The sequence below is a fragment of the Chiloscyllium plagiosum genome, unplaced genomic scaffold, assembly GCF_037043375.1.
Source record: "Chiloscyllium plagiosum isolate Xiang-an unplaced genomic scaffold, Cpla_swu_hap1 HiC_scaffold_5, whole genome shotgun sequence".
NCBI classification, from domain to species: domain Eukaryota; kingdom Metazoa; phylum Chordata; class Chondrichthyes; order Orectolobiformes; family Hemiscylliidae; genus Chiloscyllium; species Chiloscyllium plagiosum.
In genome coordinates this window covers 29,623,102-29,638,879 of record NW_028270143.1, presented here as the reverse complement: position 1 = coordinate 29,638,879, position 15,778 = coordinate 29,623,102, and the positions used below count along the sequence as shown (strand labels likewise).

At 44.0% G+C, this 15,778-nt stretch overlaps 1 protein-coding gene across 12 annotated transcripts in view; it reads left to right on the top strand.

Moving 5' to 3' along the window:
- Nucleotides 1-15,778, top strand: part of LOC122550236 (alpha-1,6-mannosylglycoprotein 6-beta-N-acetylglucosaminyltransferase A-like) — a 106,306-nt gene that overhangs the window by 16,288 nt on the left and 74,240 nt on the right. For 11 of the 12 annotated variants that reach the window (XM_087987062.1, XM_087987063.1, XM_087987052.1 and 8 more), the window contains 2 exons: nt 2,312-2,429; nt 4,789-5,161. In XM_087987062.1, coding sequence (XP_087843188.1) covers nt 4,924-5,161 — 238 coding nt within the window. In that variant the 5' untranslated portion in view covers nt 2,312-2,429; nt 4,789-4,923. The remainder of the gene's footprint in view (nt 1-2,311; nt 2,430-4,788; nt 5,162-15,778) is intronic. The other variant, XM_087987061.1, reaches the window with a different exon arrangement.

Here is a 15,778-nt window from a genome sequence, read left to right as displayed (position 1 = left end):
TCTTCACAGGAACAGTACCATTAACTGGCTTTTCTGTAAAGGCTCAGATATCATGATTAAAATATGCATGATTTTATGACCTGGTATTTCGTCTTATTTTAGTTGGCTGGCATTTTCTCATTTTTCAACTCTTAGAAATCTATTTTGTTGTTTGCATATATTTGTTACAGGAAGTAGTTAAAATATACTTCACTGCACATATCATTTGCAGACTGCTTTCCTGATGTTAATGGTGTAATCTGTAATTGAATTGACCAGACCCCTTCTTAGAACAGCGTAACCTTTCACTGTGAGCAATGCTTTGGATGATCTGCTATAAAGGAAATGGCGTTACAACATTTAATGGGAATGTGATCCTGTGCTGAATAGTTAAGATGAATCTTCTGATTTTAATATTTGACTTAAAATGGAGTAGATGTGAAATAGAAATTGACTTTAGTGTTTCTGGATTTTGTCAGAAAATAGTGATCACATAAAATTGTTTTAATTCATCCATATTTTTGGTAAAAAATATTTCCTTGGCTTTAGTGCAACACTGTAATCAGTAACTGATCACCTTGCATGTTTGAAACACTCAACAAATTTAGCAGTATCTGTGGAGAGAAGGGATGTTCATGAGGCTTAAAATGCCAGCCTTACCACCCTAACTGCATAGAATTACCTGACCTACCAAGGGTTCAGTTTTTATTTCAGATTTTTAGTATCAACCTTACTTTGCTTTTAGATTGCAGGTTTCGTATATCTTTTAAGTCTTACTGTTTGTAAGTGTCTGGGCTGAGGAAACAGCATAAATAGTTCAACTATAGAAATTCCTCTGTCAATGGCTGTTCCTAAGAGTGAAGTTGAAAATGTTCCAACATTTGGGATGATATGTCTGGATTCCTTTGGTGTATAGTATTGCCATCATTTTTTAATCTTGGTTTCAGTGTGCATGATTGGCATATAGATTTATTTTTGCAGTGGAAAGTGTTATCAACACAATCATAAATAAGACTTTTTGAATTATAAGACAGTGTTCGTACCAAAATGTTTGCATCAGAAATATGTTCTGATGCATACAACCTCTTCTGTGTTTGTCTAAGAATTTGTACCATAAATCCGCAATGACAATGATATCTGTTATCATACAATGAAAAACTCAAAAAAAAAAGTCGATCCTAAAAGGTCTCAGTTTGACAATGCTGGCAAAGGTTAATTAGAATCTCTTAGAAAGATGGAGCACATTGGTATTTCCCAAGAACACCTCTTAAAAATGAAATGATATTCGCAAGACATTGAATTCAGCTACCATTGTGACCCAACACCCCAAAGTCATTTCAGATATGTTACTCTTCCACTCCAACCACTTTCCAAATTGTCTTTTTTCTCTATCTGAATTTTTTTTTCTGTTTATTATTTGATGACATGTGGTTGTCATTGGCAAGGTCAGATTTGTTGCCCTTCCTCAAATGCTCTTGAACTGAGTGACCTACAAGGTAATTTAAGAGATAGATAAAAATAATCAACATGGCAGCAGGTCTGGAATCACATGTAGCCACACCAGGTAATTGTGGCCAATTTCATTCCTGAAAAGACATTAATGAATCACATGAATTTTGCAATAATCAATGATATTTGCCATGGTCTTCATTACTGAGAGTAGCTTTGGATCCATGATTGATTGATTAATTGAATTCAAGATCCGCCAACTGCAGTAGTGGGATATGAACCCTTGTTCCCAGAACATTAAACTGGATTACTAGGCCACTGGCCTGATCGCAATGTCACCATTTCCCTTTCTTTAATGGGAAATAAATACTTCCTGTATTCAGATGTGGCACCATTTGAAAATAAGTGGGCAAGCAAAGGATCTAAATTTATCCACAGTCGAAAATGTATGCCAAAAAACAATAATATGTAATAGGGCATAACAACAAAATAAAAGACATGTTTGACTTGGAGCAGACTGGGCCATAGAAAACTCTGTTGCACGTGAGTCAGTCACTGGAAAAAACCTTGTTATCTAACCACACTGTATGGTATCAGCTTCTGAGTAAGAAGCAAATTAAAAGAAAAATGTAATTAATTATTTTTATGCAAGACATTATTTAGAATAACACAACTATTTATTTTAAAAGATTCCAACGTAATTTGCAGCAATGTATAACTCTGCAGTGCGTTCTAATGAGATATTTGCCACTGATGAGAAAACAATGGCTGCAGCATTCTACAAGATCAAACATATTTTTGAAAGTAAAGCTTCTTAAATGGTGTTCTCAAATATAAAAAGCATAAGTCAATTAATTGAAATATTTTTTGATTTTTCTCTTAGCAAACCTATTGTTTAACATAGAGCACTGAAGATAAATGAAATGGAATTCAATGAACACCTCCTTGACTTTCCTGTTTGCGGTGCAATCCTACTAACTAGACATTGCTAACAAATTGTTGTAAGTTAATCTTGAATTGTTTACTGCAATTACATATTGAAATGCTTAGTAAGCAATTGTTTTGCCCTGTATAAAGCAACAAACTACAAATTTTCTTCAAGAAAGATGCAATACAGGTGGAAGCTAGTTAGTCTATTGTGCCTGTCCCATCTCTTTTAAATAGATTTAGCTTCCCTCCCTGACATTTTTCTTTTATTCGAGTCCATAATTTCTTCTCAAATCTTTATCCAATTCGTTTTTAAAATTATTATGGAAACTGCTTCCAACACTTTCAGTTAGTGCTTTTCATATAATTACTTGCATTAAAAAAAGTTTTCTCATGTTGCCTCTGATTTTTTTTTAACAGCCTCAAATCTGTGTCTTCCAGTTACAACTCTTATGCATGAACCAGCTTCTCTTTAGTTTATTATAGCTCTTTATATTTTTCTTAATTTTCTTTGTATGAAGAAGAATGACCTCAGCCCCCTGTAACCCTTGATTTTCCTATTGATTAAAAATCTATCTCGGCCTTAAGTATTATAAAGGAGTCTGCCTTCACTGTGGTCTGTGGCAATGAGTTAAATTGGCATTCTTTATTCCGAGATTGTGCTTTCCCATGAGAAGGAACGTCCTCTCCGCATTTACCCCTTAAAAATCTATGTTTCAATAAGATCACCTTATTCTTCTAAACTCCACTAAGTAGGGTCCAACCCAATTATTCATAAGATAATCTCTCCGTGCCAGGATTCATTCTTATGAATCTTCTCAGAACTGCATCCAATGAAATGGTATCTTTCTTTAAATAAAGGAACCAAAACTGCTCACAGTACTCCAGATGTGGTTACATCAGCACCTTGTAGAGTTAGATTGAGACATCCCTACTTCTGATACTTCAATCCCCTTGAAAGAAGGACCAACATTCCATTAGCCTTGCTGATTACTTGCTTTACCTGTGTGCTAACTTTGTGTTTCAGATGCCTGCAAGTCCCTTCGTTTTGCAGCTTTCTGCAGTTTTTCTTCATTTAAATAATTTTTCTTCTCCCAAAATGAGCAACTTCAACATTTCCTACATTAAACTCCATTTGCCAACATTTTGCTGATTTAAACCATCAATTTCTGTGTAAACTGTTAGTATCCTTCCCAAAGCTTGCCTTTACACCTATGTTTGTGTCTTCTGCAAATTTGACTGCAGTACATTTGCTTCCTTCCTCCAGGTCATTAATATATAATGCTGTTGTGCTGGCACTGATCTCTGGAAATGTGTGTATCAAGTTGCTACAAGTTACAAATTACAAACCTGGAAAAGAACCATTTATCATCACTTGCTGTTTCCTACCCATTAACCAATATATTACCTACAATATGGTGGGCATTTATGACCGCCTTTCGTGAGATACCATGTCGAATGCCTTCTGGAAATCCAATTACAACACATCTACTCATTCCCTCTATCCCCTCTGGTTGATACTTCCTTGAAAAATTCTATTAAACGAGTCAGACATGATTTCTCTTTAATGAAGCAGTGCTGACTCTAATTAGATTTTTGATTTTTCAAATGTGTTGTTTTACTTCATTAATGATCAATTCCAACATTTCTTAAATAATAGACAAGGCACATCAGCCTATAGCTTCCTGCTTTTTGCCATCTCCTCCTTTTGAATAAGGGTCTCAACCTCGCAATTTTCCATTCCTCCATTGTTTTAGAATGGTTCAGTATAATTCTTTACTTGTTTTCTAAAGTCAAGGATTTGATGTCTCCTTCTTTGGCCTGCCCCACCCAATAGGTGTTGGTCCCTTTTTGTTTTGTTTTGCTCTCTAGCCTAATGAAGGATACATTTTGAAACAACGTTCACTGGAATGACTACTAGTGTGAAAGAACTAACTCATGAAAATTGTGTAGAATAGGCCTGTATTTATCTTTTGGAGTTTAGATGAGAGGTGATCTCATTGAAACTCAAAATTTCTAATGACGCTGACCGATGTTTTCCCTGGTTTGAGACTCAAAAACTATAGGCCAATATTAAGATAAACTTGTGGCCAATTAGGGCTGAGATGAGTGATTCGTTTATTAGATGGGTGATGAATCTTTGCAACTGTCTATCACAGAGGTGATGTTTGCCCAGACATGAAGTATATTCAAAACTGAGATTGATAGACTTTAAAGCAGCAAGGGAAAATATAATAGGACAAAAAAATAGAGTTGACACTGATACTGTAAACTTAGTGGTTTTTTTGTCTACTTTTTCTTGTTTTTAATTTCCACTTTGGCTGTAGAGCAATATAAGGAATTTATGGATTTTTTTGTGATCAATTTTTAATTTAAAAAGAAAGTTGGCTCACTCTCTATTCTAAAGAATACATTTTTCCTTACATTTTACAGGTCAGAAGGTGAACATCAGAGGAAAGGGCTTTAAAGTGATGAACTGATGAATACACTCACATAAAGGATTCTAAACATTAAGATGCTCATGATGTGACTGGTTTATTTGCAAAGAGAGGCTGCAGTTGGACAATCATGTTTGGAAGTCTGTTCAGAAGAAATCCATCTCAGAAGCTAAGTGTTTTGCTGCTAATTTTTGGATTTATTTGGGGCTTGGTGCTACTCCGATATACATTCCAGCATCCAAAGCACCAAAGCAGCATAGAACTGCGTGAACAGATACTGGAACTCAGTAAAAGATATGTCCGAGCTCTAGCAGAAGAAAATCAGAATGCAATGGAGGGTCCTCATGGTGCTTCAATGGCAGGATATGGTAAGAGCTGAAAAGCATTTTTTTTTGTTTGTTCCTGTTGGCAAGAGGAATCCTGCTCAAAATCTCTGTCACCTTTTAATTGTGGTAGCCAAGTATTGGGGTACTGAAGTTTAATGTGTACTGTTTTGATAAGCAACACTGTTATGACAACATCTGATATTACTCCTGGACTAGTTAGAACACCGAATGAAATCTAATTTGATAGGTCATATTTTGTTTCTTTTTTTTCCAATTAACATTATGGTCTTTCACTGAAACGCAAACATGCAAGGCTGCAGATTGTTTTAACAATAACTGAATAAGATGGTCAAGGAGGTATATGGATGCTTGCCTTCATCAGGTGGGGCATTAATTCCAAACGTTGGCAAGTCATATTGCAGCTGTTGATAACTTTTTAGTTAAGCCACTTTGGAGGATTATGTGCAGTTGTGGAGGCTTTGAAGAGTGCGCAAGAGGTTTATCACAATGGTGCCTGGATTGGAGTGTATTAGCTCTAAGGAGAGGTTGGACAAACTTTGCTTCTGCTGGAACATCAGAGGCTGAGGGGTGACCTAATAGCAGCGTATAAAATTGAGAGGTCATGAATGGGTTTGGGAGTTGATTTTTTTTTTCTTCCTATATACTAGGGAAATACTAGGGATTGTAGGTTGAAGGGGAGAAGGAAAAAATTAAAGAAGTGTGAGACTAATGATGTGGAATGTGATGATCTCGTGGTATTATAATTAAACTATTAATCCAGAGACCCTGGTAATGTCCCAGGGATGCAGGTTCAAATCTTGCCGTGTGAGATGGTGAAAATTGAATTCAATAAATATCTGGAATTAGGAGTTTGGTGATGACCATGAAACCAATGTCAGGAAAACCCCATCTGGCTCACAAGTGCCCTTTAGGAAAGGAAATGGTCGTCCTTACCTGGTCTGGTCTACACATGACTCTAGATCACAGTAATGTGGTTGACACTTAACTGCCTTCTGGGCAGTTAACGATGGGTAATAAATGCTGACCTGGCTTTGCATGCTCGCATTTCTCGAATGAATTTAAAATGTTTTTTTTAATAAAAAGGGTGATACGTGTGCAGAGCACACATCAAAGGGAGATGATAGAAGCAGACACAAAAGTAATGTTTAACAGTTTTTAGGAGTTTGGCAGGCAAGGAATAGCGATATATGTACCATGTACAGGTACATGGGATTAGTTTAGGATGGTAGTACAGAAGTGGTGGGCTGAAGGGTCAGTTTCTACGCTGTAATGTTTTATTTTCTGTGTTTATCATAATAACAAAAGAAGTATAACAATTAAAAAGATGTCAAACAATTAAAAAGATGTCAAACACCTGGTGAAGAGTACAAAGGCGGTAAGAGTATACTTAAGAGGGAAACCAGGAGGGCAAAAAGGGGACATGAGATAGCTTTGGCAAATAGGGTTAGGGATAATCCAACAGATTTTTATAAATGCATTAAGCACAATAGGGTAACTAGGGAGAGATCAGGTCCCCTCAAAGATGAGCAAGGCAGCCTATATGTGGAGCCGCAGGAGAGGGGAGTATTTTGCATCAGTGTTTACTGTGGAGAAGAACATGGAAGATATAGAATGTGGGGAAATAGATAGTGACATCTTGAAAAATGTCCACATTACAGTGGAAGAGGTGCTGGATGTCTTGAAACGTATAAGTGGATAAATCCTCAGAACCTGATCATGTGTGCCCTAGAACTCTGTGGGAAGCTAATGAAGTGAATGCTGGGCCCCTTGCTGAGATATTTCTGTCATTGATGGTCACAGGTGAGGTGTCGGAAAACTGGAGATTGGCTAATGTAGTGCCGTTATTTAAGAAAGATGGTAAGGACAAGCCAGGGAACTATAGACCGATGAGCCTGACGGTGGTGGGCAGGTTGTCAGAGGGAATCCTGAGGGACAGGATTTACATGTATTTGGAAAGGCAGAGACTAATTAGGGATAGTCAGCATGGCTTAGTGCATGGGTAATCATGTCTTGCGAAATTAATTGAGTTTTTTGAAGAATGGGCGGCACGGTGGCTCAGTGTTAGCACTTCTGGCTCAGTGGTTAGCACTGCTGCCTCGCAGCGCCAGGGGCCCAGGTTCGATTCCAGCCTCTGGTGACTGTGTGTGTGAAGTTTGCGCATTCTCCCCATGTGTGGTGAAAGGGTTAAAATTGTGTCCCAATACATGTGTGAATCTAACCGAAAATGGAAGGTGTCGCTTGGTCCCGTGTGAATCTTGTTATACACCTTCCCGTGTGAATAACCAGAATGGAATGTGTTTTTTAGCCTTGCTCTGCTCTAACCGAAAATGGAAGGTGTCGCTTAGTCCCGTGTGAATCTTGTTATACACCTTCCCGTGTGAATCTTCTTATCTGTATGTAACCAGAATGGAATGTGTTTTTTAGCCTTGCTCTGCTGTTCACATGAATGTTTATATCTGGAAAAGAGTATATCAGCTGGAGAAGTCTCCAGTTCGGTAGAGTCTGCTCCGGGGTTACGTTTAACCGCCGAGCGTGGGTTGTTGGCAACCGCTCTACGAGAACTGACGGCTCCCAGTTTTGGTAACATGTAGAGTGAGTATAAGCCAGACCCGTTGTAAGTACGAGACTGGTTGTGGTGACACTGCGGGGAATAAAACACTTATATTCTAGCAGACTCGCCTCTTGGCTGTTTGTTCTGTGTCAGACTACTTTCCTGCGAGCCTGGTCCTTGACCTTGAGAATTTTTTAAAACATTTTGGCGTAGTCGGCAGGATCAATCGCAATTGAGGAAAGATTTTGATACAGAACAATGTTTTGGAAAAAGGCTAAGAAACCAGAGGAACAAACTGTGGAGGTCCCGACCGTCCCGGGATGGCATGGGCCGTGGCATGGCGTGGCAGTTTGTTTGAGAAATGGTGGGGGGCGACCGGAGGACTGGGAGGCCGAGGGCGTAGGAACCCCAGGGTCGCTGCTGTCCACCCTTGAGAGGATCCCAGTCCTGCCGAAGAACCCATTGCCTGGGGTACAGCGGAGGATGTGGGCCTGTGCGGCGGCTTGTAGACAACAGTCAGACAAGCGCCAAAAAGCTGAAGCAGAATTAGCCCTCCTGAAACATGAGCAGGGACTCAGTTCGGGAGATGCCTCTATGTTGAGGCAGGAAATTATGAAGTTAAAAGCTGAATTGACAGCATTAACTGAACTAGCAGGACGAACTATTATGTATCTGTCTGCTAAGAAACGGAAAGAGAAAAGGAAGGTCCCTCGAACCCCGGACCCGGTACAAGTACGGGCGTTTGTAGCCCAGTTAAATAACGGGGATCGGTGGGATATCGATCATTGGGATGGGAACATTTGGGGAGATTTAGATGATCAGTACGAAGAGGACCCACCCGTACTCCAAGCTAAACCAGTGGTTAGGAGAAAGCAGGTTCAGAGACGTCTCCCAGTGCAACGGGAGGTAATGTTAGATGAGAAAGGAAACCCTATACGGAATGAACAAGGGGAGGCAATTATGCATGAATTACCGCGGGCTCAGCCTCCCGCAGAATTCTCTGAATTAACGGAAGACTTCACTACCGATGAGGTGCTGTTTATCACCCAGAAAACCCGACGTAATCCTGGGGAGCCGTTAGAGCTATGGCTAATTCGGCTCCTCGAGGAAGGGGGGCAACAAGTGCAGGTAGACTATCAGGATGCTCCCAAGTTTGGTGGATTAGCAAAGGATGCTGCCATAGACCTGGGGTACCGCAGCCAAGCCAAGGATATGGTAATAGATCGCAGTATGGGGACCCTATTTGGGATGTATGCCAGGGCAGTAACCGAACAGTATCCCTTCCCGTCCGATTGGCCCCCCTTGGAAGGAACTTGGACAACGATTAAGGAAGGGGTTCAGAGGCTAACCCGTTTGTGTGTGCGGGATGCCCTGTTGCTGGGAGTGCTGGACGAGGTAGATAACACAAATGTTAGTAGACAGACTAGAGACCACCTAGTGAAGACTGCCCCCCCCCATTATAAACCACTGTTATTAACCATAATGTTGAGTGGACGGGGAGAAACCCTAGGAGATGCCCGTAGTATGATGAGGGAGATGGGTGGTTTGGGGGATTGGGGACCCACAACCCGTGCTTCTCAGGGGGGCACGGAGGGGCATCGCCCTGAGGCTCGGGCAGGGGGAAAAGTAAACCCTAATCAAGGAAGTAACCAAGGCCCCTCACGGCGTGCTTTGTGGCAAGCTTTGATACGGGCGCAGGTCCCAGCATCGGAGATTGATGGCCTACCTACACCGGAATTAAAAGACTTATGCAGACGAAAGGGACTGAAGGTGTCCCGGGTAGAGACGGAGTCCCGACCCACTATGGAAGACCTAGTGGAATTACTAACACAAAAATGTCAGACACGGGGTCCGGTTGTTAATGAGCCTCGAAGGGGTAGAACTTCCACTTCCCAGCGGTGGGAATCCTCGGAGGACGAGGAGGAGGAGGAGGTACGGCCTCCCCTCCGAGAGTGTTATAAAGTGGATAGGCGTGGCCGGAAACCTAGTAAGAAAGGCAAGAACAAAGAAGGGCGAGGCAAACGTCTTTACTCAGTGCTGTCTGGGGAAGATGAATGGGAGGAACAATAGGAATCGGGCCAAGCCCCAAGGGTTTGCCCACGAACGAGCCAATGGTCAGCAGACGACATTCGACCTCATGTATCATTGACTATCTATTGGCGCAAATCCGTCCAAACCGTTATGGCTCTAGTGGACACAGGGGCGGAGGCCACCTTAATCTATGGGACGCCCCATAAGTTTAAAGGAACCCCAGTCACGCTGGTTGGGCTGGGAGGTAATCTGATTGAAGGAAAAACAGTACAATTGCCCCTAAAGATAGGTACAATGCCCATTAAAACTTATTCAATTATCATTACACCGGTTAGAGAATGGATCCTGGGAATGGACATTCTGGCCGGTTTAACACTTCACCTCCAACAAGGGAAGTTTGAATTTGGAATCACGAAAATGGCTTTGCGCTGTAGGACGGTGTTAGTGGGAAAGGTTAAAATGGACCCCTTCCCCATCCCGATCGCCGATCGCGTAATAAGTCTTAGACAGTATAGGATTCCCGGCGGACATAAAGAAATATCCGCCACAATTAAGGATTATTTGGAAGCGGGAGTGCTTAGGACATGCACCACGGCGTGGAATAACCCCTTATGGCCCGTACATAAAGCCGATGGGTCATGGCGGATGACGGTAGATTATCGGCAACTAAACCGTCACACTCCGGCCTTGACGGCAGCGGTCCCGGATGCCGTCACTATTATAGGACGAATCCAACATCATCCAGGGGTGTGGTACGGAGTAACTGATTTGGCTAATGCCTTCTTCACAATTCCTATTCCCGAAGATAGGCAGGAACAGTTCGCATTCACTTGGGAGGGTAGACAATTCACGTTCACGCGATTGCCCCAAGGATATCTGCATAGCCCTACTATCTGCCACCGGATAGTTGCAGAACACTTGGCTGCCTTTAAAGTGCCTGACGAAGTGATGATCTCGCACTATATTGACGATATGATGATACAGGGGACAAGTCAGAAGCAGGTTCAGGAATTGCTGGACCAACTGGTTCAACATATGCGAGGATATGGGTGGGAGATCAACCCAGCCAAAATCCAGGGTCCCTCACAAACGGTAAAATTCTTAGGAATCGTGTGGAACAAGGGGGAAAGGGAAATCACTGTGAAAGCTAAAAATAAGATTCAGGTCTTTGCCGTCCCTCACACCCAGAAGGACGTGCAGCAATTTATTGGGTTATTCGGATTCTGGAGACAGCATATTCCCCATTTAGGACAAATTTTAAAACCTTTGTATCGAGTTACGAGGAAAAAGGCAGCGTTCGAATGGACGGAGGTCCATCAAACTGCATTTGAAATGGCCAAGCAAGCGATACAGCAAGCTGTATCCTTGGGAAAGATACAGTCAGGACCTGTAGAACTGCAAGTCTCAGCACAGGGGGATTATGCCAATTGGAGCTTATGGCAAAAACAGGAAAGAACCCGTAAGCCACTGGGATTTTGGTCCCGAAAATTACCCCCGGCAGGGGAACGGTATACCCCCTTTGAGAAACAGTTATTAGCATGCTACTGGGGCTTGGTGGAAACCGAAGCCCTGACCATTGGACATGAAGTGATCATGAGAACAGCTATCCCTATTCTTCCGTGGGTACTTAGTGACCCTACTACCCACCGAATAGGAACTGCCCAAGAGAGCAGCATCATTAAATGGAAATGGTATGTGTCGGAGAGAGTGCGGACTGGACAGAAAGGAGTGTCAGTCCTACATGAGCAAGTGGCGGAGGCCCCTGAGGAAGGGGAAAAGCGGTTTGAGGTGATTGAATACAAGGAATCACCCGTTAAGATGGGAAAACGGTATGATGAACTGACCCCGGATGAACAAGCCACGGCTTGGTTCGTAGATGGGTCAGCCCAATGGAAAGCGGGACAGCGTAGATGGAAAGCTGCCGCCTTTAACCCAAAACAAGGCACTACCCTAGAAGAATTAGGGGAGGGAAAAAGTAGTCAGTGGGCAGAATTAAAGGCAGTGCATATGGTAGTCATGCAAGCAGGGGTCATGGGAGTTTGTTTGTTCTCTGACTCGTGGTCAGTGGTTAACGGCATGACACAATGGATGCCAACTTGGCAGGCCAATCAGTGGATGATCCAGAATAGGGAAGTGTGGGGTAAACAGTTATGGGAAGATATATGGGAGAAAGCTCAATACCTGGTCATATACATCACCCACGTAGATGCCCATACCTCTCGAAATGATGTGGAAGCTCTACATAACCGATATGTGGATGGTATCGTCCGAACCATGATGGTGCAAAGGGGCACCTCAGTGGACCTAGCTAGATGGGCACACCTTAAGGCTGGGCACTGGGGAGTGCAAGGAACCTTGCACTGGGCTCGAGACCGAGGAATAGATCTTATGGTAGATGATGTTAAGACTGCAGTAAACCAGTGTGAGCAGTGTCAACATCAGCGGCAGGGAGTGCCCCAACACATGATGGGACATATCCATCGGGGGGATGGTCCGGGACAGAGCTGGCAAATGGACTTTGTGGGTCCCTTACCCTCCTCACAAGGATGTAACCACATATGTACAGCTGTGGACACTATGTCTGGGGTTTTGGTAGCCCATCCCTGTCGTCACAACAATCAACAGGCTACCTTGCGATGTTTAGATTTGATTGAACAATTTTATGGATTGCCCATACAGGTCCAGAGTGACAATGGCTCCCATTTCACAGGAAGGGCGGTAAAGCAGTGGTGTCACGATAACCACGTGGAATGGGTTTATCATGTACCCTATCACCCACAAGCTGCGGGACTTATAGAACGAATGAATGGGCTTCTGAAGTCCTCACTACGAAAAGCAGGAGGTTGCAATGACTTAACGGGTTGGAGGAAGCAACTAATTCGGGTGGTGAAACAAATTAATAACCGCCCATTAGGAAATGGGGTAACACCCTTGAATAGGATGATACGAGTATGTGATACCCCAAAGACTCAGCCTATTAAAATGTGGAAGTTCGCTGAGGGAGCTGATATTCCCGTAAGGGCCACGCCGGCTTCGGCTGGACTGGACCTTCGAGCACTAACTGCCCAGACTTTGATCCAACAGAAACCTACGGTGATTAAGACCGGGTTAGGATTGATTTGTCCCCCTGGAACCTATGGGCATATCCTCCCGCGGTCGGGACTGTCACTAAAGGGGATTGATGTGATGGCAGGCGTAATTGACGCAGACTACCAAGGGGAGTTGGGGGTGATCCTGGTCAACATCACCGCTGAACCTTACGTGATACAGAAGGGGGACAGAATAGCGCAATTGGTCATTAAGCCATGTAACCTTACAACGGTGGAAGAGATGGGAGCTCCCGTTACGGTTACTGAGCGTGGGACGGGGGGATTTGGGTCTACTGACACTAAGGGGGCCAAGGTATGGGTGCGCCAGACGACCGGCCCCCCCAGGCCGGCCGAAATCATAGCACAGGGGAAGGACAGTCTGGTCACCATTATGTACCCCGGGGACCCGACCTGGGCAAACGTCCCGGCGAACCAGTGCTACTTACGTGAGACCTAAATAATGTTGTAATTGCTATGCACCCGCAGGCTGACCCTCCGCCTTGAACATGGGGTGGTCATGGGGATTGCGACTCCTATTGGCGATGTTCGCGATCGGATGGCCACTCCAGGGCATCGGTATCACGGCCTGGACGCTGGTACCGGTCGCCCGCCATGAGGTGCGGTGGGAGGCCAGTAGCCAGCGACGGACGCAGGACGATTTTACATGTGAACCCGGTCAGCAGTGCGTTGTTCTGACTCTCACCAGCGACTGTCAATTGTACACGTGTGCACAGTGCTACATGCGCCGGGATGGGGAAAAATATGACATATCGTTCATACCGCCTAATTGCACCCTGGTGGTAAATGCCCAAGTCAAGACGTGTTTGTGGGACCGATGCACCCAGACATGCGGGACAACGGGGACTCATTGGAGCGTCACAGCTCGGGGGGAAGATCTGTGGCTGCGCAATGCCACCGATATTCGGAATCGTCATCGATTCATGTGGTTAATAATGGTACTGCCCTCGACGAACGCCCCGTCTGAGGCGTTATTAAACCCCACGCGGGGCGGGCCAGCCACGCGTGCGGTCGCATCGAACACAGTTGGCCCCTATTATGTCAACTTGTCAACAGATGGCCCGGGCGGTACTGCACACTGATGTTCATTGGCGGGTACAGTTGCCCCTCATACCCGAGTGTCATACCAAGAGGCGGCGACGAGCGTGGTACGACACCCTGCTGGGAGGCGCAGGAACTGTTATGGGTATCTCGAATGCCATTGACTCTGAGGTAACCCGTACTAAATTATCTAACACGGGACAGGCCACCTCACAAGGACTACATACTATTGGAAGGTGGATGCCATCCGTAATGATGACTCAAGGAGAGACAGCTGAAATAATGATACGATCTCTGCAATGGGAACTGGATGTCTGGGGCGCCACTCAGGAACTGTTTGAGAACATTACGGCTCAGTTAAATTGGACTGCCTGTCATATTCAAATGTTGCATGCTCAAATACAGAAAGAACGCTTTTTGCGTGTGGTAACATCCCCCAATGTACAGGCGTGGAGGGGACTATGGAATGTATCTGAGAAATTGTGGATGATAACCCATCCAGAGCGAACATGGTGTAACGCAACTATGTGTAACGGATACTTTGTTACCATGAATGTAACCCACACTGTTACGGTCTGTCGATATTATGTATTACCAGTGATTACATCTTCTGGATATTATTTTCTGAAGACAAGGGGACAGTGGTTTAGCCCAGATACCAATATTACCTATGATCTGTCCGCTTGTGAACAGACTGATCAGGGGAAAACTTGCCTACTGATGGACAGGTATCGGGACCCTTGCTTGACTAAGGGAACGGCCCTGTGCGAATGGACTGTTGAGACTCCAAGGGACATGATGTGGCAGATTGGGCCACACACGCTCTGTGTGGCTACCAATAATCCACATCCTATGCTTCCCTCAGCACCGTTCTCGGGATGCCTCTCAAATGTCTATCAGTGGCACTGGCAGAATCACACCTATTTGTTGACCACTTATAGCAGTGCTCGCCACTTTACCAAGGTGCAGTGGAAAGTGCTGAGGAATCCCTGGAACATTTCCCTGGATCGGTTTAAGCGAGCATTGGACCGATCCGAGGAGCTTAAGCAGATATTACGAAAGCATCAAACCAATGTCACCAAGGTTACGGTGTCTACCTTTATACATGGACAGGAGGTAGTACATGCTGCCCGTGTAGTGGACGTGGAGTCAGCTCATCATTGGTGGGACATATTGAGTGGTATGTCCTCCACTGCGGGGACATTCCTGTTCCCACCCTTGTCGATCCTGGTAGCGGTCCTGGTGATTTTAACATGCTGTAATGTCCTGACTTGCTTGTATATTTGGCGTGTACGTAGGCGCTTGTTAGAAAGAATACATATGGGCATAATGTAACACATGTATTGGGTCAAGCAGTGGAATGTGGTGTAAAATTATGTCCCAATACATGTGTGAATCATTATGCAACACATGTATTGGGCCAAGCAGTGGAATGTGGTGAAAGGGTTAAAATTGTGTCCCAATACATGTGTGAATCTAACCGAAAATGGAAGGTGTCGCTTGGTCCCGTGTGAATCTTGTTATACACCTTCCCGTGTGAATAACCAGAATGGAATGTGTTTTTTAGCCTTGCTCTGCTCTAACCGAAAATGGAAGGTGTCGCTTAGTCCCGTGTGAATCTTGTTATACACCTTCCCGTGTGAATCTTCTTATCTGTATGTAACCAGAATGGAATGTGTTTTTTAGCCTTGCTCTGCTGTTCACATGAATGTTTATATCTGGAAAAGAGTATATCAGCTGGAGAAGTCTCCAGTTCGGTAGAGTCTGCTCCGGGGTTACGTTTAACCGCCGAGCGTGGGTTGTTGGCAACCGCTCTACGAGAACTGACGGCTCCCAGTTTTGGTAACATGTAGAGTGAGTATAAGCCAGACCCGTTGTAAGTACGAGACTGGTTGTGGTGACACTGCG